Source organism: Poecilia mexicana, unplaced genomic scaffold (assembly GCF_051168715.1).
Source record: "Poecilia mexicana isolate PSO_F unplaced genomic scaffold, ASM5116871v1 scaffold_15, whole genome shotgun sequence".
Lineage (NCBI taxonomy): Eukaryota > Metazoa > Chordata > Actinopteri > Cyprinodontiformes > Poeciliidae > Poecilia > Poecilia mexicana.
In genome coordinates this window covers 17,924,861-17,947,328 of record NW_028263384.1, presented here as the reverse complement: position 1 = coordinate 17,947,328, position 22,468 = coordinate 17,924,861, and the positions used below count along the sequence as shown (strand labels likewise).

General features: G+C 38.8%; 2 protein-coding genes across 6 annotated transcripts in view; one reads left to right on the top strand and one right to left on the bottom strand.

The window, feature by feature from the left end:
• Nucleotides 1-61: 61 nt before the first annotated feature.
• Nucleotides 62-13,223, bottom strand: mapk8a (mitogen-activated protein kinase 8a). 4 transcript variants are annotated; one of them, XM_014982517.2, is made up of 12 exons: nt 12,359-13,223; nt 7,059-7,225; nt 5,824-5,953; nt 5,615-5,673; nt 5,370-5,508; nt 4,616-4,781; nt 4,303-4,374; nt 3,002-3,184; nt 2,792-2,916; nt 2,598-2,661; nt 1,698-1,775; nt 62-820 (listed from the first exon to the last, which is right to left on the bottom strand). In XM_014982517.2, exons 1-12 carry the CDS (start codon nt 12,458-12,460, stop codon nt 627-629), a joined length of 1,479 nt encoding a protein of 492 aa, XP_014838003.1. In that variant the 5' UTR covers nt 12,461-13,223; the 3' UTR covers nt 62-626. The 4 variants fall into 4 exon arrangements, with proteins under 4 accessions (XP_014838003.1, XP_014838005.1, XP_087869037.1 ...); XM_014982519.2 differs by lacking the exon at nt 12,359-13,223 and adding an exon at nt 9,899-10,207; XM_088012911.1 differs by lacking the exons at nt 4,303-4,374; nt 12,359-13,223 and adding exons at nt 3,858-3,929; nt 9,899-10,206.
• A 2,285-nt stretch (nt 13,224-15,508) lies between these two features.
• Nucleotides 15,509-22,468, top strand: part of ptpn20 (protein tyrosine phosphatase non-receptor type 20) — a 29,577-nt gene continuing 22,617 nt past the window's right edge. For both annotated transcript variants that reach the window (XM_088013100.1, XM_014982511.2), the window contains exons 1-12: nt 15,509-15,752; nt 15,929-16,092; nt 18,582-18,647; nt 18,742-18,921; nt 19,044-19,116; nt 19,490-19,570; nt 19,728-19,803; nt 20,823-20,976; nt 21,184-21,255; nt 21,463-21,637; nt 21,827-21,962; nt 22,279-22,417. In XM_088013100.1, the coding sequence (XP_087869226.1) occupies nt 15,557-15,752; nt 15,929-16,092; nt 18,582-18,647; nt 18,742-18,921; nt 19,044-19,116; nt 19,490-19,570; nt 19,728-19,803; nt 20,823-20,976; nt 21,184-21,255; nt 21,463-21,637; nt 21,827-21,962; nt 22,279-22,417 (1,512 nt within the window). In that variant the 5' untranslated portion in view covers nt 15,509-15,556. The remainder of the gene's footprint in view (nt 15,753-15,928; nt 16,093-18,581; nt 18,648-18,741; nt 18,922-19,043; nt 19,117-19,489; nt 19,571-19,727; nt 19,804-20,822; nt 20,977-21,183; nt 21,256-21,462; nt 21,638-21,826; nt 21,963-22,278; nt 22,418-22,468) is intronic.

Here is a 22,468-nt window from a genome sequence, read left to right as displayed (position 1 = left end):
ATAATTATACTATTTAATAAACCCTGTCATTAGATTGTTCAGATACACACACTCAGACAGGTTTGTAAAAAGAAATATATTAGCTTGGACACACCAAGATCTGTTTTCTACAAGAAAACTTAGTAACAGCTTGAAAATAAAAATCATTCATTTGCATCATTACAGTTCAAGATGAAATGCGCTATAAACTACTGTCTGAGAGAACTGATATATGTTCCTTCCAAAGTTCACAAAAAAGCAAAAAATATATACTCAACATGATTTTGCAGTCAATACAATATGGTTTTTGACTGCAATAGTAAGTAAAAAACAGCAGTAGATAAAGTACACTCATATCCTTCCCATTACATACATCACAGTTTCACATCAAAAACATTTTCGCATTTTGCCTCTTGCAGCAAAAATACAGTAATCATGATATCACCTTATTCAAACCACAATAATTTACAGCAGAACAGGTCAGGTAGAGGGATGGGGGTGGGGGGGGGAGACAAAGAACAAACTGTACATCAAATCCTCAACTCTATAAACTAACAATTACCTAAACACTCTCCCGTCACATATACACACACGCTAATGAGGAAAGGTTTGTTTTGAGCATGTACAGTAGATGTGTGCTTGTGTAGTTATCTGCAGCAGGCCAGCGCACTGAGGGAGGTGTGGCTGTCCAAGCTGCTGTCTGTCTCCGAGCCCAAAGCGGGATCACTGCCGGGATCGGTCGGCTCTGTGGACATGGAGGAGACGTCGTTGGCTGAGGAGGAGGAGGAGGAAGAAGAGGAGGAAGACGTGGGCTGAGGAGGACTGTCAATCACTGCTGCACCTGTGCTGCGAAAAACAGGCAAACGCATAGGTTTCACTGAAACATAAAGAGCACTGCCATTTTCTGATGAGCTCAGACTTTAGAGGGGGACCATAGCAGCTAAAGATCTAAATGCAAAATTGTGATTTTTACAAAATTTAGAACGCAAAGAAAATTTTAAAAAATGACTTAAAGTTTTGCTGTCTTTTAAAAATTCGTACATCCATCTCGAGCTGTACAATGTACATAAAAAAATGCTACAAATGTTCTAATTTCCAGCTATTTTCTCATAAGTAGGTTATGCTACTATGAGCAAAAACTGATTAAATTACTTGCATCATTCATAATTACACCTATTTAACTGAACAAATCTTCAAAAATAAAAAGCGTCCCTTCATAAAATGCTGTAAAAACGAAAAAGCATTCTGCATCCCTCAGCACAACCATAAAGCCATGCTTAACTCAGCTGCAGAGACTAATGTGACAAAATTCTGCAGCTTTCAGCAGAGCTGCATGTTCTTCTTTCAGAGTAGAAATCATGGCTCGAGCAACACGACTGTAAAGAATAAAAAGAGCTAAAAATCCTGTTCTTAGAATACACCAAACAACTACCAATATTTATCAGCTGTGGCAGTTTTTCAAGTCAGTCCTGAAGAAGAATATATATAAGACACTTGTGTCGTATAAAAACAAATGTATATTGGGTAGTGTCATTGTAAAATTTTACATTTACCTTGGGGCTGCACAGCACATTATTCTTGGTTTGATATAATTGCAAAATAAGAAATCTTTACCAAATATTTAATCTCAATGACATAAGTTTATATAATTAACATGGTGGTGCATCTACTCTAATTCTCCCATATTTTAACTAATCCACGTTATAGTGACTACTCACCTAAAGCAGTGGGTTGACCTCTGATAACTCCATTTTTTGTTCGTTCCTCCCATTCAATCACTTCCTTATAAATTAGCTCTGGGAAACAAAACGAGCAGCAAAGGGTCAAGGTAAGCTCAGTGGTTTAATGGAAATTGTTGATGGGTATATTCAGGAACATCAAATCTTTTGCCTAAGGTTGGGGTGCATAACATACTGCTCATCCCAAAACAACATCACGATTCTAATTTGGACTGGGCATGCTGGTGTGTGACCCTTCTAAAAATGAGTGAGAGGGTCATTATCACCTGACAGGCATTGAGATGAGCTCATCTTGCTGCACGACTGAAACTGATATATAATCACAGTCTTTCCTATGCAGGACAGAATCATATTCCTCACAGTAGAAAAACATAAACCGGGCTTTTAAAATGCTTTGAAGTCGTAAGAAATCCAAATATGAAAAGAAAAGAAAAAAAAAATCAGTTATTCTTTTCCATACATATAGTAGCTTGCAAATGTTTTCATACCCCTTAACTTTGTCACATCTTATCAAACTACTGTGTATGTTATTGGAATTTTTGTGATAAAATTAGTGTTTAATTATACAGTGAAATGTTTCAAACAATTTTATCAATAAAAATCTCCTAAGTGGGGCATAGTCTCCCATTGCAATGTCATGCTTTGTTTTATAAATTACCTAAAAAAACAGTTATTAAAAACTGTTTATTATTACTATTTTTTTTATTTTTTTAAAACTACGTTTAAATGATAAAGGCAATCAAAAAAAATTTGCTTGGAGCATTTTCAGGGATGGAAACTTTGGTGCATCTTTGCATCATTATTTATGCGTTTCAAACTAAGTCAACAACAAGTGAATCTGCTAAGTGCAGAGCTAGGAAGATAACCAGGTTGTCTAACCTTTCCACTCCTCCACAGTGTGCTCTCTTTCATCCAGTGTCCTGTCTGGGATCTTTGGAGGCGGCTAAAAATAAAACCAGAACAGAAAAGCAAATTTGATTTGAACAGCATCCTGGTACAGCAAGAGAAATGGCACGTTACGCAATGTGACAAACGCTTGTGTATTCTGCTCATCTCTCCAGAGATCCACTCACCGCTTCCACTTCAGCGGGATCGTACCAAACATTAATATATGGGTGGTGCAGGGCTTCATCCACAGAGATGCGCTTTGACGCATCAATCACCAGCATCTTGGATAACAGGTCTCTGGCTTGGCTTGCTGCAACAAGATACAACAAGCAGATATGGTGCAATGGTATTCATAAGAAACAAAGAAAAATCAATTTGCATTTCTTGTTACATACCTTTCAGTTTGTTGTGATCAGAGTCAGCAGGGAAGAGCACATCTGGGAAGAGCTTCTCAAAACTGTATCCGGCGTACCGCGGTCTGTTTTCTACATACGTTCTCACTGAGTGGTTCAGTTTCATTAGAAAATCCTGAGATGGAGTGCCTAGCTGCTCAATCACCTTGTTCCACTGGTCGATATCTGATGTGGAAATGTTAAAGGAAAGGACCTCACACAAACACACGCTACCAGAAGGGCAGCTTGACATTTAACTTTGCTTTGAGGTGCAAAAGTTAAATGCAACTCCTCTGTGATTTCATATAAACAGAAGAACACACACAGAGTGAAATTAAGAGCAGAAGGTTAAAAGTAATGATTGACTGTATATTATTTTGTTTTTAAACCCAAATTAAAGGCGAGGACATCATGAAAAAACATCATAAGTTCTATAGATGCACAAAATTCTCACCATCATATGCAATTTACCTAAATAGTAACAATGTCCAAATCACCTTTTCTCCTAACTCGTCTTAATTGGGAACACTTGAATTACATTTATGGGGCTTGTGAAAAACCCTTGGCTGTTACATCAAAAGGCTTATTTATGCAGAGACATGGCCAATTGTAAGGGTTTCAGAAACTTTCAAGCAACTCTACAGGTATTCAACACAAAATAAAGCAGATACCACACACTCACTAGTACAATTTATCTCAAAGGTGACTTCAAGGTTTCATAGGTGGGTGCAGCAGCACAAGCAATGTAGGTCATGGAGAGTATGATGGATAGAAAACGACAACAGAAGAAGCATTCACGGTGGTGGTGGACGTCTTCATAATGAAATGATGACATGTTGATCAGTGAGGGTAAGGATACGATCAGTGCCAGGGAACAAAACACTCCCCCTGATCATCTCAGCCACAATGCATCCCACTGACCACACATCCACTTGGGATGGACATTAGGAAGACAGACAGGTGAACATGCAAATAAATGATAAAGAGAGAAAAAAATTACGTAAAAACAAAGTGAGAGAAAACCAAAGACAATTGCAAAGCCGCAACAATGAAAATGTAGACCATTCAGCAATGAGCAAGCTGCATGAGAGAAAAAAAAAAGCTAGAGACCAATGACATGTCAAAATTTATGTGCAACCAACAACTACCAATTGGAGATGAGTTGACTTGTGCGTATTAGCATTTTTATGTAATTTCAAACCAAATAGCTTTAAAAAACAAACAAAGGAAAAAGACAAACTCAATCAAAAAGCCTTTATGAAGACTATTAAAGTAGAGGAAATACTCGGCAGACAGAAGGATACAGTCCCTTCCAGGGAAAAGGATTTTATGGCGAACCATTTCTGCCAGAATGCAGCCCACAGACCATATGTCCACTAATGAAGTAGACCACATTAACCAGAGCCAGTAAAAGAAGTGAGAAATGCATAGCAACAGGTTAGTTACACATAACAAGCTTGTTAGTGAGCATTTTCTTACAATTAGCTTTTCTTTTTAGAACAGGCATCAAGTGGATCCCCGAGTTACAGCTAGATTTAGTTCAACAAATTTATATGTATTTCCGATCCCAAAATAGAAACATTGGACAACAGATGCTGTGTTAAACTAATCACTCACCATTGGCCTGGTAGCCCATGCCCAGGATAACTTCTGGTGCTCTGTAGTAGCGTGTAACCACATATGGCGTCATCAGGAGGCCTGTGGCTGCCGTCCGAGCCAAGCCAAAGTCCAAAATCTTCAGCGTGCAATCAGACTTGACAACTATATTGCTGGGCTTCAGATCCTGAAAAAAAGACATTAATCGGGTTAATCAGTTAGGAGGGGGCTGTATCTGACGCACAGCTGAGATTCTCACTTTTACAGAATCAATGCCGTTTCTGGTATGGGCAGACTGGTCTGTTTTCCTTCAAACTGTGAGGATATGCTCTCCGAGTGTCCTTCTAGTTACTGATGCATATGGCAAAATGATACATTTTGTCATTGTCAATTTGGAGGATAGTCTGCATCAGCTGATATCAGCTACACAAAATGTCCAGGAAATTCTGTAGTTTGTTCAAGGTCACTTGACATTTGAGATTGGCCTCTCTGATTTTAGGCTCAGTCTGTTAACATTTTATACATGCATATTTTTAGCAGAGATTATTACAATACCAAATAGTTGCTTTACATTGTACCTAGAGGGGTTTTTTTTAAATCTTTTGTCAGTAGTTAAAGGACTATATTCATCCAGTGATCCTCTAATCATGCCATTTGACTGCTTGCCCTTACACTTCAGTGTCACGTATCACAGCAAGTTTACCAGCTCAGGACTTTACACCTCAGAACATTGGCCCGACTTCAGGCTGTGTATTCGTGGCCAGCTGCTGCTCACCCTGTGTATGATCCCAGCACCGTGGAGGTGTTTGATGCCACACAACATCTGATAGAGCAGGTACGACAGCCTCTCATGGTCCAGCTCCATTTGAATCACTTGACACAGGTTGGCATCCATCAGCTCCATTACCAAGTATCTGATAGAAAAGAAAAGACTTCATGATCCTGGCAGAGAGTCATCTTGGCAACAGGTACAGCAAGGTCTGATTCCCATAACTGCACAGGCTATTTTTATTGACTTACACATCTTGGAAATCTTCTAGCGATTTTTGTGGTGTGAATACATTTAATAGGCCAATGATCTGTGAATAGAAATAAAGAAAAATAACTAGGTTAGGACTTCACATCCATTTAAACATGCTCAGGCCACACAAAATGCTCCTTCTCCGTGTCATCTACTTGTGAAATAGAGGACACAGCTATTTTGCATGTTAAAATAGTGGCACACTTACATTTTTGTGATTGACACATTTCATTAGGACTAGCTCTCTGTACGCCCTCTTAGCATGGGTTTGATTTTGAAAGGGTCGACTCAGCTTCTTGATGGCAACATTTCGTTCAAGGATTTGGTCATAAGCAGAGCTGAAGGGCAAAGATAGCAAGAGAAACGCATCAAAAAAGGCAACAACTGACATCAAGGCCTTTACTCTCTCAAATATGTCCAAAGCAATAAAATGTAGAGAGGCACCATTCTGATTTTTGTTGCCATTTTTGTTTCCACTGTCAGGTTTTTGTATAGGTTTGACCAACCAGTTTAGATTTAAGCCAATTTAAATTTCTCTTTAGAAACTTTAATTTAGGAAGACTGAAGAACTGCTCTCTTCAGTCTTACTGATATGAACAGTCCATGTTTTGCATAAGGAAATTAAGTGTTAACATGCTTGTGTGAGACAATGTAGTTGCTGTAAAATGTGAAAATAAAAAAGTTCATGGAGTCGCCATCCTTACCATGATTTGTGCAACTACTCAGCTGAACAGCACACTCAGCATAAGGTACAAATTTAATTTAGATTCTTCTCTTGACACAGATTTCAAAAAAGGTTGGCAACATTTCTAACATTTTTGGCTTTAAAGGAAAAAAACAACAACTTGACTATTGAGGCTTCCTAGTATCTCCTGAAAGTCATGCTCTCTCTCTTGCAGCTAAAATGAACCGCAGACATGTCAACATGTAGAATATACAGTTTTCTTTTAAATGACTTCTTCTCTGACATTATGATATTGAAAATAGCCAACTGTGTGTGGCTAAGCATTATTGTCAGCTCGATCTAGTACTTTGTATAGTACAATCAGTGAATGGGACCGAGCATGATTTTAAGGTTTTTGAGTGGCTGAACACAAGCTAGGACCAATCAAGCTGAAAACTGCCCTAAAATTTTTAATTTAGGACAATTTTTCTATGTACAAAGTACATTTCTTAATAAATATCTTTTAAAAATAAAAAGGCACAGCTAATGTGAGATTCCAACTGAACAGTAGTCAGGGTCGATCAAACAAAAAAAAAAAAAATATTTAGATTAAGAGCCAATGTCTCAGTGCACCTCTAATAACTAACTAACACAAAATTCAACACAAAAATAGCACCAAAAGTTTATTGATCAAATGTTTCAGTGACGTGTAGCGTACAGTGACCTATTTTTTCACAGCATAGGTGTTAGCAGAACAAGGAGGATGCTGAACCACTCACCAGACGATTCCTTGTGCTCCTGAGCCGATGGGTCTTAGATTCTGGTATCGCTTCAGTACTGTAAACGTTGAATCCCCGACATCTACACTGTAGAACTCCCTGTCTCTCTTGTTTTTATTCATGGCAAAGTCTTCGATTACTGCTTTCTGTGCATCCAAAAATGTCCTCTGTGAAGAAGGAAACAGGTTTGAGTATCCAGCAGAGTGAGACCGACTCCACGGATATCGCAGGAGTTGCTGAGGCGAGTGGCAAGTAGCGAAAAACAGCAACGGAAGAAGAAAATCCTGCACTCAAGAAAACTGTTTAGACACTGCTGCATTTCACACTGATGCAATGCAATTTCCTTTCTCAGCAAATCCTGGAAACCCACATGGACTAAAGATTGAATGTCATCATTGGCGATAGCAAAACAGCAAGCAAATCAGAGCTCTGCTCCATCGCATGCAACAGAACTCAGGGTGACTGTGCCATGCTGGAAAAACAACCATGGCGATAATTCCTCTGAGTCTGGAGTGCAGCCCAAGACAGCTCGCTTCTACAAGCGGGGTCTTTCACAGAAACATTTGCATTTGCACAAAGGCATTGTGGCCTCACCTAAAACACAAAACGAAGGTTTGTGCCAGTGGAGACCGTCGACCGTTTGATTACAAGAAGCTCAAACAGATCTTTCATTTTCTCCAACTCTTGCATAAACAGTGCCACCACCCTCCTCGGTCATCCACACAGCCGGCACTGAGTCCATATGAGGGAAATAATTGCCAGAACGAAGTGAGTCAGCTCCCCTTCTGTTCCGCCAACGTCACAAAGACGTCCATAACATCCACCTCCCTCGCAGAAATGAAAATAGACATGCATCTTCTTTTTATAATTCAGACAGGAAGGCAGCTGTGCTTATTAGAGTTGTGATGTCTTGAATTCAGTTGATGTTTTCTTTTTGCGGTTGTCAGTGAAAGGAATCAAAATTGAGGCATTACAAAGAGGTTTTCTCAGTTTGCAGCTTTAGATGCCATAAATTCCAACAGACACACTCACAGCCGTAAATATTAATGGGATCATCTGTTCTGATGCAAGCAGCTGTGTGCTGCGTCAACAAATTCCCCTGAAATCAATTACACACTTTCAGATTGCACTTGTGGGTCAGTCACACACAAAACAGTCACATCGGTGCTCTGAAACTGCTCTCGAGTACGGAATCTGAGCCTGGCACTCCAGCTGCAATATCACATACAACAGTATGTGATATTGCATTGCAACAGAGGACGGTGACAGCAGCTTAAAGGGTCACTGGAGTGTCCACCTTCAGTCCAGGATCTTTCTCAGAGTGGATGCAGAAACATGTCATACTCGTCAAACACTTTCCATTAACTTTCTGATGTGCTGCCAGGAGGCAAGCATCAAAAGCAGAACCTTCAGCCTGCTGCACAGCCTCTCTGGTTCAAGCCTTTTCAAGATAATGTACTTCACAGTCTTATTTTATGCTCTGACATGTCTGTTTATATCTATTTTCTACCAATATTTTTAATACACAGAATTCCTTTCATGTTGCAGCAAGCAGCTCAGTTTACTCAGAAATTAATTTGAAATGGAAAGTGATAAATCATGTGAAATGTTTGCTGCAAAAGCAGAAATATACTGTAACGCTGCTTTGTGAATTTAGTGCTAAAAATGGACTAAAATCTTGGTATATGTAAAACGCTGAATAAAACCAATGATTAAAACCCACAATTTACATGAACATTTTAACACAATGTTTTGCAATTCCTTAAAAATGTCAAACTAATGTAGATTCATAACACAGAGTGATGTTTTGCGCTCATTTATGGTTGATTCACTTATAGCTTACAGCTAATGAACACCTCATATTTAGTTTCTTAGAAAAGACTGCATATTACAAAACGCAATAAAAAGGGGATTAACACAGACATGCCTTTCTACTAATAGACCAGGTTGCCAAGTTTTCCATCCAACTGGTTTGAAGGCATCTGACCTGAAATAAATAACCTCCAAAACACTGCATCCAAGCATTCCTTCACAACTGTGATAATACATAAAGTTATGAGAACGATTGCAATTTGATCTATTGTGTGACTCCACTTGTGCACCTGTTCCTACCCCACTTTTTCCTTCCACTTACCTTTCCATTTATATTCTCAATATAACATTCTGAAGAGAGAGCTTCTAATGTAATGACCTTTTGTGGTTGAAGTGAGGGAGTCAGTGACGGTGTGCACATGATGTAGGTTATAACTGCTCACAAAATGCTAATGCTTGAAACGATTTAAAACGAGAAATGTTCCTGAAAAATACTATTCTTTTTGTTTTCGTAGGAAACATTAGCCTAGCAAATAAAATAAAAGGAGACCTCCTGCTTCTAAATCCCTCATCCTGAAAGGAAATCAAGGTAAATCCCACGGTTACTTTGAATGTAATCTATATTGACAGCAGTAGCCCCTTTTTGTCCTGACGGAGGCGGTTGAAGGAAAATGACTGAAGTGCTGCATCAGGACACAGACATGCATACTGAACTGATGCAGCCAGATTAAGCCGGCTGGACGCCGCACACAGGCATATTATTATGGCAGCGATAATAATGGCACCCATATCGTAATATGACAGAGTGCGCTGTTGGTGCTGACTGTATAGCCTGTGCCTAATTTGAACGCTGCAGCTATATTATCATACAACGGCGGGAGCAATCATTAACTGGGGGGATAAATTGAGCTGCAATGTAAAAGTAAGGGGCTGAAGCAGCATGCACGCAACGATTTACGACCCTCCCCCCACGGCCCAAACAATGAGCAGCGCAGTCTGAGGAGCTGAGGTGTGAATCCTCATCTTACCTCTGTCATCAAATCAACAAGGGATCGATCCTGTTCTAAAGCGGATCCGGCGAACTTCGAACCGATCCGGAGCGGCTCCCCGATTGTTTATGCCGCCGCTGAAGGATGGTTTATCCCGTCGTGCGGCTTAAAAATACGTGACCTCACCAATTTCATTGCCTACGTTTCCAGCCGGCTGCTACTGACAGGCCAGGACGCGCAGTGCGCACACAGGGCATGCGTCCCAGCAGCGCGTCACACACAGGCAGAGACACACCCACCGCCTCCTCCTCCATGCATCCATCCTTCCTGCCTTCCTTCCGTCTGCCCATCTATGCAAATGAAACAATGTTTTGGTCTACTTCCGTTCTCTTCTCGATAGGTTACGTTAATCTTTCTGCGTCTGGCTCCGCTTTGATTAGATACTTCCTGTTTCCAATTATGCTACAACAAGTCGAGGCTGCATATTGCCACTGCATGATAATTTTTTATATGCCAGGCAATTTTGACAAAGACGACCAGGGAGGAAGTGGTACGAATCACTGAGCAGTCAGGAGGTCAAAAACATGTTTATCATGTCTGAAAATACGAAGTTTCTGGGAAAACTAATTCCTCTGCAATCTGTCCTTGGAAGATCAATGTCCTCAAATTGGTTAATTCTTGATTTTCTTCTTGAGAGAAACACTCTGGCATTGTACTCTTAGGACAATTTGATACATCAAAGCCACAAACTCCAGTATAATTTCTTTAAATTTTATGTGACCAACAAAAAGCACTGCATAACTGTTGCTTGAATGAATGCATGATAAAAAAAAAAAATAAAAAATAAAAAATCTGAAAAGAATGGCTTGATTATTCAACCCCCTACAATAGCTACTTTGTTGGATCATTTGTTGCAATTGCAACTCTATGATATGTTTGGATATTTAAATAATTAATGTCTTTTATACCTCAGGCACAGATAGGGGTAATGGTGTAATATCATCAAAATTTTTTGAAGTCTTGCCATACATTCTCAATTGGATGTAGGACTGGCCTTTGATTGGACCGTTCTATCATATAGATATGCTTTTATGTAAAGTAAGGTACTTCACATATCAAATATGATATAGGTAGAAACTAGCAAAGAGAGTGAAATTGGACACATAAACACTACAAATGAATAGCTTACTGTGTATTTTCAACTATCCTAACTTACACACAAACCCATGAACATATTTTTAAGTTATAAAGGCAGACATTTATAACTGGTGGTCTAACGTCCCTTGCTAGAGCTTGTTCCTGGGTCACAGTTATTCATTTTTTGTACTGAAAGTTCTGGAAATGTTTCCATTCTTTTTATCTCTTAAGTCATTCCTGATAAAGCAAAGATCAACAAGCTTCACCTAATCTCTTATGGGATTTTCCACATTAAACTGCTTATATTTACCAAGCTAATAATCTATCTCAAGATCTCAAAGTAACATTAAAGGCCCTCTTCTAGGTTTTCTTAGTATCCCTGTATTTACCTTTTCCATCTTCCTGTCAATGATGAGCAGTTTTTCTTCTGGTTATCAGGGATCCTGAAGAAAAGTATTCCCACTACTACTCCCTCTGTGTTTTTCTAGGGGAATGGTGTATTGAGGATGAAGTGCATTTTTTATGAAGCCTACAAAGTAAAATCCTGGTTCCATTTCCACAACACCTTCTACCAGATGTTTTCTTGCTCCCCAATATGTGGTGACTTGAGCTGAACAAAAGCTTCTTTCTTGCACGACTAATGGTTCTCATGTCATAAACAAATCTAGCGATGATGTTTTATTTGTAAAACCTCTTAAAAGCTAACACACCTTTATGTCTTATCAAAGCAAATCCCAATAAATTACATTGACTCTTGTGATTGTGTCAACGTTTGAAATAGTTCAAGAAAACAATTTGGTTTTACATCGTTTTATGTGGACACTTTTTTTTACATCAAGAAGCTGTCAGTAAACTTCTTATTAGACTTGCAGGCTAATAACATTACAGTCACCACCTCCCTTTAATTTCAATTTAATGTCATATTTTCAATGGTCTGATCTGTAAAAGCATAATTTTTTAAATATGTCCAGAGTGGGGTCTAAATTGAGGACAAGGACATTCATTGGCTCTGCAGAAATCTGAACAGCATAGTAGAACAACGTGAGGGCACCATCTACAGCTCATGCATCATTTCTATACGCTACAACGGCCGTGCCATGCTCTGCGCATGTGACTCCAAAGCGGTGCCAAGGAGGACATTCGGTAAATTTGCGTTAACTCCGCGCTCAGCGGCAGGACACATGCTCCCTGCACCTACCTCATAACCCCGGATCGTTTTCCTTTCTTTCTTTTTTCCTTTTTTTTTTTTTTTTTTTTTATTCCTGCCTCTGTGCAGATATCCCGGGGCCTGCAGAGAGACGCTGAGCGCAGCGGCATGGACAGGACTCCCAGCAGCAAGGCAGAGCTACTACGTCTTCTTACCCCTTGTTCGAAGAGAGCCCGCAGTGTTATGATCATCGTCGGGGAGCTGCCCTGCAGCAGCGGGATGCTTCGTCCTTCCCAGGCTTCAGCGTAGCAGCGCATCTACCCCCGGGGATCCACCGCACCTTTGGGCGTCAGACGGATTTAGTTAAATCGGTGTAGCTGATCTCATACCACCCGCTTATTGGTGGCTCTGACCTGTCGCTGTCAAACCGCGATGTTAATCCAATCAAGTGTTTAAAAGCAGAGAGGCTAAGAATAGAGGCAATTGCTGTAAAAAAAAGAAAGAAAAAAAACAGAGAGAGCGAGAGAGAGAAAGAGAGAGGGGGGGGGGGAGAAAAAGTTTGATTTCTTCGGCAGAAGATCTGCTTGGGGTGTAGAGAGCAAACGATTCAGGCTCCATGTATAGTTAATGTCATTGATGAATCACCTGCCAGGAGCGAGCAGCCTTTACTGGGAGGACATCACAGCGGCATTGCGATGATCGCAGAGATTGCTTTGGATCTGTGGTGGGAGCACTGAAGACAAATAATCTACACAGGATCAGAAACTGGTTACATATGCTGCCAGGTAATTTTTTGTTGTTGTTGTTTTTTGTTTTATTCTGTGTCTCCTTCGTTTCAGTGTGTTTTCTGGCACCGCTCTGGTCTATTTACAGTTTTATAATGGTGATCTGTTGGTTAATGGAGATTTTAGACAAAACGAGACACCCAGTGTTGACACTGCATAGTAAAGCCTTTATGTTAGTGCTTATCAGAGCAAAAGATAAACAGTCTAGATGCTCATGTGATTCATCCCATAAGTAACTTGTAACATGGAGTTTCAGGAGAGCTCGATCCCAAGGAGGCATGTTGGCCTAATTTACTCTAAGCACACTTTAGCTCTTCTATGTACCTCGTTGTATTATGCTGGTCTGTGTTAGCGTGCGTTTCCTATTTCATTTATCAGACATTCATCGAGTGTTTTTGCAATAGACAGGTTTGGAACTACAGAGGTCTAGAGAAATGACTGAGCTAGTTGTGGTAAACAGTTTATAAAAGAAGCATTGTTGCAGTTGCCACAAAAATGTTTCCCAGACACCTGAAGATGACTTCAGATATATCTGATTATATGATCTAGTTCTTGAGAAATAGAGATACATGAACAGAAAATGAATCGCAGATTTTGAGATTAAACAAAGATGAAAATAAATGTTAATATGATTTGTTTCAGTTCAGTTTAGTGTAATTCAACTCTGTTCAATTCAGTTTGATGCATTTCAATCCTATTCAGTTCTATTCTGTTTGTTTATATATATATAAAATAAGTAGCATATTCAGGTTGTTTACAAGAGAAACCAGCCTAATTGATATTCAGGTGTACAGATATGGAGATGCAGCAATCAACAGGCCGCTAAACACAATCAGCCTGTTTTTCTTTCATCAACTCTGACCTTTTATATGAGTGTGTGTAAGTGCGTAAAATTGAATAACTTCATTTGTTAGCAGTCTATAAATCAGCAAACCAGCAAAATGGGATTTGATTAAGTTCTTTTGAGCTAAATAAAATTTCTTCTGACCCCTTGATCCCAAACTATGCATCTAATACAAGCAGGGTTTTTATTTATCTTTTGTGTCACACTGTTTTCTTTAAAATTAATTAATCAAAATCTCAAACTCCCAGATGTTATAGAAAGACAGAACTTGGTATTGGCCTTATAATTGCATCTCTACTTCTCTAATTTAGAATTACATGATAAAATTAGTTGGATGTAATATAATCCCTGACCAATTCTAATACAAAATTGTAGTTAGATACTAATAGTTAGATAATATAGTTAAATACTAATTCTAGTTCTAAATGTTCTCATTTTTTCCTTGTTATAAAAATGCTTTCAAATTCAATGATAGGGCTACTTGATATTAGAAACCTTTTGAATGTTGTAATGGAAATTTGAGTTGCAGTTAAGCTCAAGTCTCCCTGCTCTTCCTTATTTTCCATCACCAAAGTATGAGGTGAGGAGATTGAGAGTGTGGAAAGTGGATGCAGCTGCCTAAAAATATTACTGGGACACAAAGTGTGAATGCAAGACCCTTGAAATTTAAATTGTTATTAAAGATAGCATCCAAACAATCCTTTACTGTTGCAGTTTTGCACATACTGATGATAAGAAGGCGACTTTGATTTGATATATATTGTGCAGCTCTACCGGTTGGTACAAAGTCAAGTGCAAAACAAGTTTTCAGAACTTGCTTTGAAGATCAGCTAGTAAATCTAGTACACATCATGGTGCTTGTTGCATTCCTTAAAAGTTATATCCTCAAAATAACATTTTGAAGAAGCACATCTACTGAGGTTTTCACTAATGACTGTGTGAACCTCCTGTTTTCTTCTTTGACTACTCTTAACAGTCAGAGCTACAATGACATGGTTTAGAGCCAAACTATGGCTGTAAAACAGTGGTACAACACTGGCTGCCCTAAGTGCTTCTTATAGGAGATTTTGGTAAACGTTATCACAATAACAATGCACTCGGCAGCACTAAAAAGTAGGATTTCAAATCAGTACATTGTGACTCTTGGCATTACAATGTAATTAGTGATAAGTGTGTTTGTTTTATTCTGCCACACATTTAATCTTGTAAGCCAAGGACAAGTTCATTTTAAAGAGAGGGATTAATTGAGGCCTAAAGTAATTGAGTTGCTTTGTTACATTAAAAGCAGACCAACAATTGTATTATCGCAATGAAAGATGTAGATAAACAGTGAAAATAACAAAAAAAAAAAAAAAAAAAAAAAGATCTGATGGAGCAAACATGACAGCTGAATGCTGCTTGAAAAGAACTACCTCAGTAATTGATTAGTGTAATTTAATTAAAGTGCTGAGATCCATGGAAAATCCAGCATATATGTTTAGCAATAGCTAAACATATATGCTTGTTTGTTATTTTTTATCTTATTTCTAAGGATTCTCTCTTTACAATGTCAGAACAGTAATCCTAGCTTCTGCTGTAGTGCATCTTAATAAAAACTAATGATCTGTGGGGTTTTTACAACATGCATGTTTACTGTGTCACTTAGCTTCAAATGACGTATCTGCTGAAAACCTGATAATCATTCCAGTGCTTTTCCAATCTGGGGAGTTTCTTTATTTTCTTTGTATTTAGCTCCATTTAACGTTACAAAACATCGATCTGATTTACCGGTATATATTTTAAGAATGACATCTCAGCTTTTCGTGTTTTATTTGTGCTCTTTGTGTTTCCAGGTGTGTGTGTGGAATGTGGCCAGAATGAGCAGCACATTTGTTACATTAGCTGAGGTGCTGGAGGCTCGGGGGGGACCTCTGCTGGAGGAGGAGATCTGGTCCCTGCTGCTGGGTGCTGCAGAGTGTTTAATGGATGTCTCTTATAAGGGTAAAGCGTTTCAGATAGCCTCTCCTCATTACTGGCTCACATAACGCCCGTCTTTGCTGTGACCACACCTCGTTGTCGTTCCGGTGTTGTTTTGAAATGAGTTTGACCCACAGTCACTTAGTTGTGGAATGACATCTTTGTGCATGCTATTTTCCTGGACTTCTCGTCTTTTTCAGGTCACAACAACATGTGCAGCATCATCAGCCCCACCTCCTTGCTGTTGTCAGCCACTGGCACCTTAGCTTTTAAGAACTGTGGCCTATCAGATGAGGTATCTGCATTTGCTGCTCCCGAGATGCTGCAGGACCGTGCCGGCTCAACCAAACCTGCCACTGATAGGGTCAGTGCTTGGGTCCTAATCCCTGTCTTACCACCTCGTTTAAAAGATTAAAAGACCTTCGTGGTAGAAGCAGCAGCTATGTAGCAGTTGCTGGTTTCTGTTGTTGTTGTTGCTGGTTTTTTTATTTTTATTTTTTATATCAGGATCTTTTCACCTTACAACTGACAGAACTGATTACCAAGTCAGGGCTCTGATAAGCAGATGTGAATGCAAAATCTCAGGACACGAGAAACTGAAGGTCAACTAAGGAGTAAATACGCCGCCTAGTGGCTGATATAGGCAACATATTTTTTTTAATTGTGGATTTGGATGTATAGTAAATTATTTAATAAAATTAGAAATAAATTTATTTTAAAACAAATTAAATACATTATAGAATTTTTAATTCACACAAAAAATCAGAAGAACTTACAAAATGCCTTCAAAGATACAGCTGATACATGCAGTAATCATACACTGCGTTAAAGAGGAACATATATTTTCTTTTTTCCAGTAAAATCAGAAATTGGTTTTGCCTTTGGGTCAGTTTTGGTGACCAAAGTCATTTTGTTTCCTAAATGAAAGAATAATTTGCTAGATAATATTTTAGGAAATACTTTTAACTTTTTTTACATTCAGTAGTTTACATACAAGCATACCAGGCATGGTTTTTGCAGTAGTTTGTTACTAAACTGGTGTGAGTTAGTCAAGATTTTTGGCCACTTTGCTCAAGTTCTGCCTAGAATCTTTTTATTGCACTGACATCAGTGCTTTGCTTGGTTTCTCCATAACATTGACTTTGTTGCCCTTAATTCACTTTGTAACCACTTTAGCTGTATGCTTTTGGCATTGTCCATTTGGAAGACCCATTTGCACCCATTCTTTAATTTCACTGCTGATGTCTTCATGTTGCTTAAACATTTCTTCATAATGTCATTTCAGTTCCTTCTGCAGCAAAACAGCCCCACAACAAAATGCTGCCACCCCCATACCTCATGATTTGCATGGTGTTTCCAGGCTTGCAAATGTCCCCCTTAGACTTTATGTTGTTTTCGAGTAATGGGTTCTTCCTGTCTGACTGAGTTTTCAGTCCATGCAGGGCTTTCAACTTATGTCAGCATCTTCACAAGCTCTGTTCTTTTCTTTGAGGTAGAAGCACAGATTTCATACATACACATTTTCATTTTGGGGATACAGAACTTGTCTATGTCCTTTGCAATACGATGGCTGGACATTGCTAGGCTATTTGCAGTTGTGTGGTTAAACAAACCAGCCGATAACAACATAGCAAATCATTATACAGCTGTTTAAAAGTTCCTGGTTATCATCTGGGTGGATAAGAGTTTCCTTTGGCAAAATCTATCATCCTGTTGATTCCGTGGGCATCTGAGGAACATGAGTGTTTTTTAAAATAGTTTTAAAATAGAATTAGTCTTACTGAAAGCTAGAAAGCTAACAAGGAAAGGCTAGCACATATTTGCTGCAAGGCAATTATTTTGCATTATGAAAACATACAATAAACAAGTAAGAAACATTACATTGCAGTGGTAAAATAAAGGGGCAAAAAGCTGGAAAGCAGACTACAGTTGATGATGTTCCAGTTATTATTAATGAAAGTCACCAGGAGCACAAGACCTGAAAGGTCTGGAAGGTTGACACAATGACAACAGGTCTTACAATTATTTTGGTGTTAAGTCGTTCAGTGATTTGTAAGCTAACAAAAGTGTGTTAAAGTCTATTCCCTGAGATAGATGAGTGAAATTTTATTAACATGACAATCGGAAACTCCTCTTGGTAACAAGCTAAGATCAGCTCAATGGATTCTTAAAGGGGAGATTAATTACAAACAGATTTCAAAAGTTTGATTGGTTCTCTCTGACCCGATTGGACAAGTTTTCTTCTTGAGTTGTGATATTCAGTCTGACCCTCTGATCTCAGCTTCTTGAAAAGATGTACTTCCAGAGGAGAAATCGTTGCAAGTCATGTTTCATAACCAGTGATAAATTAAATCTATTTAATTATTTTTTTAAATGGTATTTAGATGTCCAAAACATTTTTCAGTTGTAAACATGTCAACTGTATATCATGATAATGCTTAACAGCCATCTCATATCTGAAGAGAGTTGTTTTAAAGTTCAGCTTTTCAAACATGTAATCAGTATAAAATCAATATTTAAAGTTGTGATATGAATTTCTGAATTAGAAAATTGACCTTATTTAAACCTTTTTTCATCTCTTTTTTCTGAGAAATCTTAACAGATTTATCTGCCATTCAGATAAACAACTTGACTTAGACAACCTAGTGTTGCCAAATGCTTCCTGTATTTTGCATATCCAAAGCCATATAAGGAATAAATAACTGTTTTGAACACACTGGTGGTTCTAAGTGTAAATGTTTAAAGTCCACTTAGAAAAACAGTTAAAAGTGTAGTAAATGTCAAATCCAAGGACAGCTATCTCTGTCTTAAACATGCTGTGTTGTTCCTCAACAAATATACTTTGCTACACAGATGTTGGTATATTCGCTGGGAATGACTCTCTACTGGTCGGTTGATTTTCAGCTACCTCAAAATCAGGTAGGAATCCCTGAAACAAAACTTTTCCTTTTTTTTCCTGGTTTCACAGTCAACTGGTTTAGCCATTTGTAATGATATTTTAAAACCTTTCCAGCCAGTTCAGTTGAGTGACCATCTCAACAGCATCCTCCTCAGCATGTGTGAGGACCTGGCCCACCGCAGGGTAAACCTCACCTCAATTCTGGAGGCCTGCGAATCCCAGCACAAAGCCTCCAACCTGCTGCCGCCCACCAAAGTTGTTCGACAGCTTGTGGAGGAGGTTTTTCACGAATCAGTGAGTCGTTGATAACTTAGGACTGCATGTTCTTCCTTTCTGGCTTTGCACCTTCTCTACAACCAGTGTTATACATTATGTGTCAAAAATGAAAAGGCATGGCGGCTTTCCTTTATTTTTAGGTGGATGGTTCTCTGCCAGACAGCAACATTCCTCTGAGCGGCAGGAGCCAGATGATCAGGGAGAGACTTCACAGTGAGTACGCCTTTTTAGCTTCTGATAAATAATCTTCTCTTGTATGCAGTTAAAACGATACAAGTTATTTAGTTGTGCCTTGAACTGCATAAAACTTTAACTCACGCATGTGTATTATCCTAGAAATTACCTTTCAGTTACATTTTGACTCAAGATAGAACAGAGGTCAACAGGATTAAGATCTTAACCTCAAGCAAGCCTGGGATTAGACTCCAGTTGGAGCCAGTAATCAGATACAGAACATGCAGGATGCTCCAGAATAAACCGTCATCATCCTTCAGTTGCATTCATACACATAAGTGTCTTAAAGGAGCTCGGAGGCTGACAAAAATCAAACGTTGCTGTCATCTTTCATCTCCTACCTGCCTGACAGGGAAGAGAGGGCCATTATCAGACTTCAGTGAAGGAAGCGCTGAAGGGCGGAGGTACTCAACGGACTCTGACTCAAAGTCAGGTAAACACATGACACAAACGATGCTTCAGAGCTGTTCTTTGTTGTTTCTAAGTTATTGTCTTATACTTGCTTATCTCAGAATTTCACAGTTGTTGTTTTCTTTACATGACATAAAGTAAAATGTATAGAAGGAATTTGTTTAATTTTTCCGGTTTAGGGAGTTTACCTCAAAGACCTTGGAGGCAAAGACCAAGAAGCTCACCCACGCTGTTGTACCAGTCTTCTTTAGACAGGCATGTATTGTGCGCATCAGCGCATCTTCACTGGGAGACAGAGGGTTTCTACTATTTTCATTATCTCTGTGTAAGCGGTGCATACTTACTGCTTGTGTCAGAAGTTTCAATACACTCATCGTGGTCATGAATGTCATATTTGTTTGAGACTTTATAGGTTTTACTCTACTCTTTTTATTTTCTTGCATAAAATAACACAACCATCCACTTGTATTTTTTTTTAAATACAAGCTTTTCATTCACAAGTTGGAAGTTATTTTCAAACTTTTCAAATCTTAACGGCATCCCAAACAATATTTGGTTAAATGTTTCTTTGCAAAAGCCGCACAGCTTCTGGCATAATTCTGGTAAGACTTATGACAAATTCCTGAATAGTAAGAAATGTTCATCAAAGTGAAGGTTGGAACATTTTTAAGGTTTATGTGAGTCAGATTTACTCATAAGCTATAACCAAATGACTTGTTACGCTACCACCACCATGTATGTCTATAAAAAAAAATAAAAAAATGATGAAATGAACTAACAGATTATGACATTTCCAAAGTCCCCATCTCATATTGAAAATTTTTGGAGAATGCTCAAAGAAAACAAACAACTTTAAAGGAGGTGTAGCAGTACAACAACAGCCGAATTATGTCAGAAGCATACGGTCAAGAGACAATTAGGAATATTTAATCAATTATTAGTGGCGATGTATAAACTTTTGTATCTTTTTTTTTTTTACTTTTTAGAAAATCATTTGAAGTTATAAGTATATTGATGGGAAAATTGACCTCCCCAAAGAGCAATGAAAATTAAAATGTTCCTTCAAAAGTTTGAAGTTAATTTAGTATTGACAAAAAGAATGAGTGAAAGTCATTTTCCAAACAGAAATGCAAGTACATTTTCCCCCTCCTCATTTTGTCTCTCATCGTCTGACTTTGGAGGGACGTGACTCTCGCTGGTGTTGTTTGACTTTTCAGCTCGTCCACACAACGATTACTCATTCTGTCCTTCCTACCCTGCCTCTGTCCCGCCAGGCTCCCTCGGAGGGTACGCCGCAGGGACAGCAACTGCAGCTGGATTGGTAGGAGCCCCCACCACAATTTCTCTCCAAAGGCATCAGGCAGATCTCACAGTCCTTCCATTACCTTCAGCGAATCTTCACTCAGCCTGAGCCAGAGAAAAGCTAAGGTAAGAACAGGAGCTTTTTTTTTGTTGTTGTGATAGACAGACTTTAAATGCTTTGCAGGAGCAAAAGACGCAAGAGAATATGACCCTTTTTTGAGATCAAACTTGTTAACAGTGGGGAAAATTGAATTTAGCAACAGAGTTAAGAAAAACAGCATAAAATAGGTTTAATATTCTGTAAGGTTTTTAATTATGTGCTGTATATTTCAGGCATTGGGTCCAGAGTTTGTAAGAATGCCAGATGAGCAGCAAATTCTTCTTGAGCTTCCAGGATCTATCGTGGTAAATGATTGATTTCAAGTCCTCCTGTTTCTCTATCTTCCCCTTATCGGTGTATTTGTATGTTCTTCTGCACTTTTTAAGTTGCTGTTCTCGCACGTTGACCTGTCTACATGCTTAGTTGCACGTTTGTTACAACCTTCTCAGTGTGTCTGTTGTTGTTGTTGTTTTTTCTATGTGCATGCATTTCTCTGTGTTTGCACACCACAGTCCAAAAAGGGCCATTCAAGTTCCTCTCAGCGAGAAGTGACTGTAGTGCTGCCTAATGGACAGTGCGTGGTTGTTCGCTGTGACATTAAATCCAGGGCAAGAGATGTGTTTGACATGGTGGTGGCTCACGCAAACTTGGTGGAGCACTTTTACTTTGGTCTTTCCTTCCTAGATGGTAAGAGGACATGTCAAATTGGACCTAATCTGTCTGTATGCACGTGAACAAATCAGAAATTATATTTAAAATGTCATAAATATGATTCTAATTTAACATTTGTGTCATAGGAATTACCACAGCAGTTGCAGAGAGACAAAGAAAGGGTTTGATACTTTTTGTTGTCGTTGTCGTTGTTCTGTTTTGCAGACGATGAATATTTCTTTTTGGATCACGAGACAAAAATCTCCAAAGTTGCACCTGACAGCTGGAAAAAAGGGCAGATATCTTCCTTCTTGGTGTTTCTTCGAGTCAAGTTTTTTGTCGATGATATTGCCTTCGTTCTGTAAGTGCAGCTTTTTCAAGTCGATGCCGTTTTTCCGCATTATTTGCTTTTGAGTAGTGTAGCTAAATGTCAGTGAAAAAAAAAATCAGCTGAAAAATTGAGAAGGAACACTTTCACACTGTAAAATGTGCCGTTTTTTGACATCATTTAATAGGACATTCATTGAAAGTTTAAACTCAGCTCTCTAAACTCAGTTTCTTATCCTTTATTTCATGCTGTATTTATTCATCAATATATATCTGAGATGTGACATCAATAATTGTTACTCAGCGACAGTAAATAGTACCTGAATAACAATTGCTCCTTCACTGTCTAGGCACAGACTGACTCGGCACCAGTATTACTTACAGCTGCGTAAAGATATCCTGGAGGACAGGCTTTACTGTAATGAGGAGACAGGCTTGTTCCTGGCTGCTCTCGCTCTGCAGGCTGAGTTTGGTGATTATATGGCAGAGGTACAGAGGAAACACAGAAAAATAATGAAATATTGCAACTTTAAACACCTA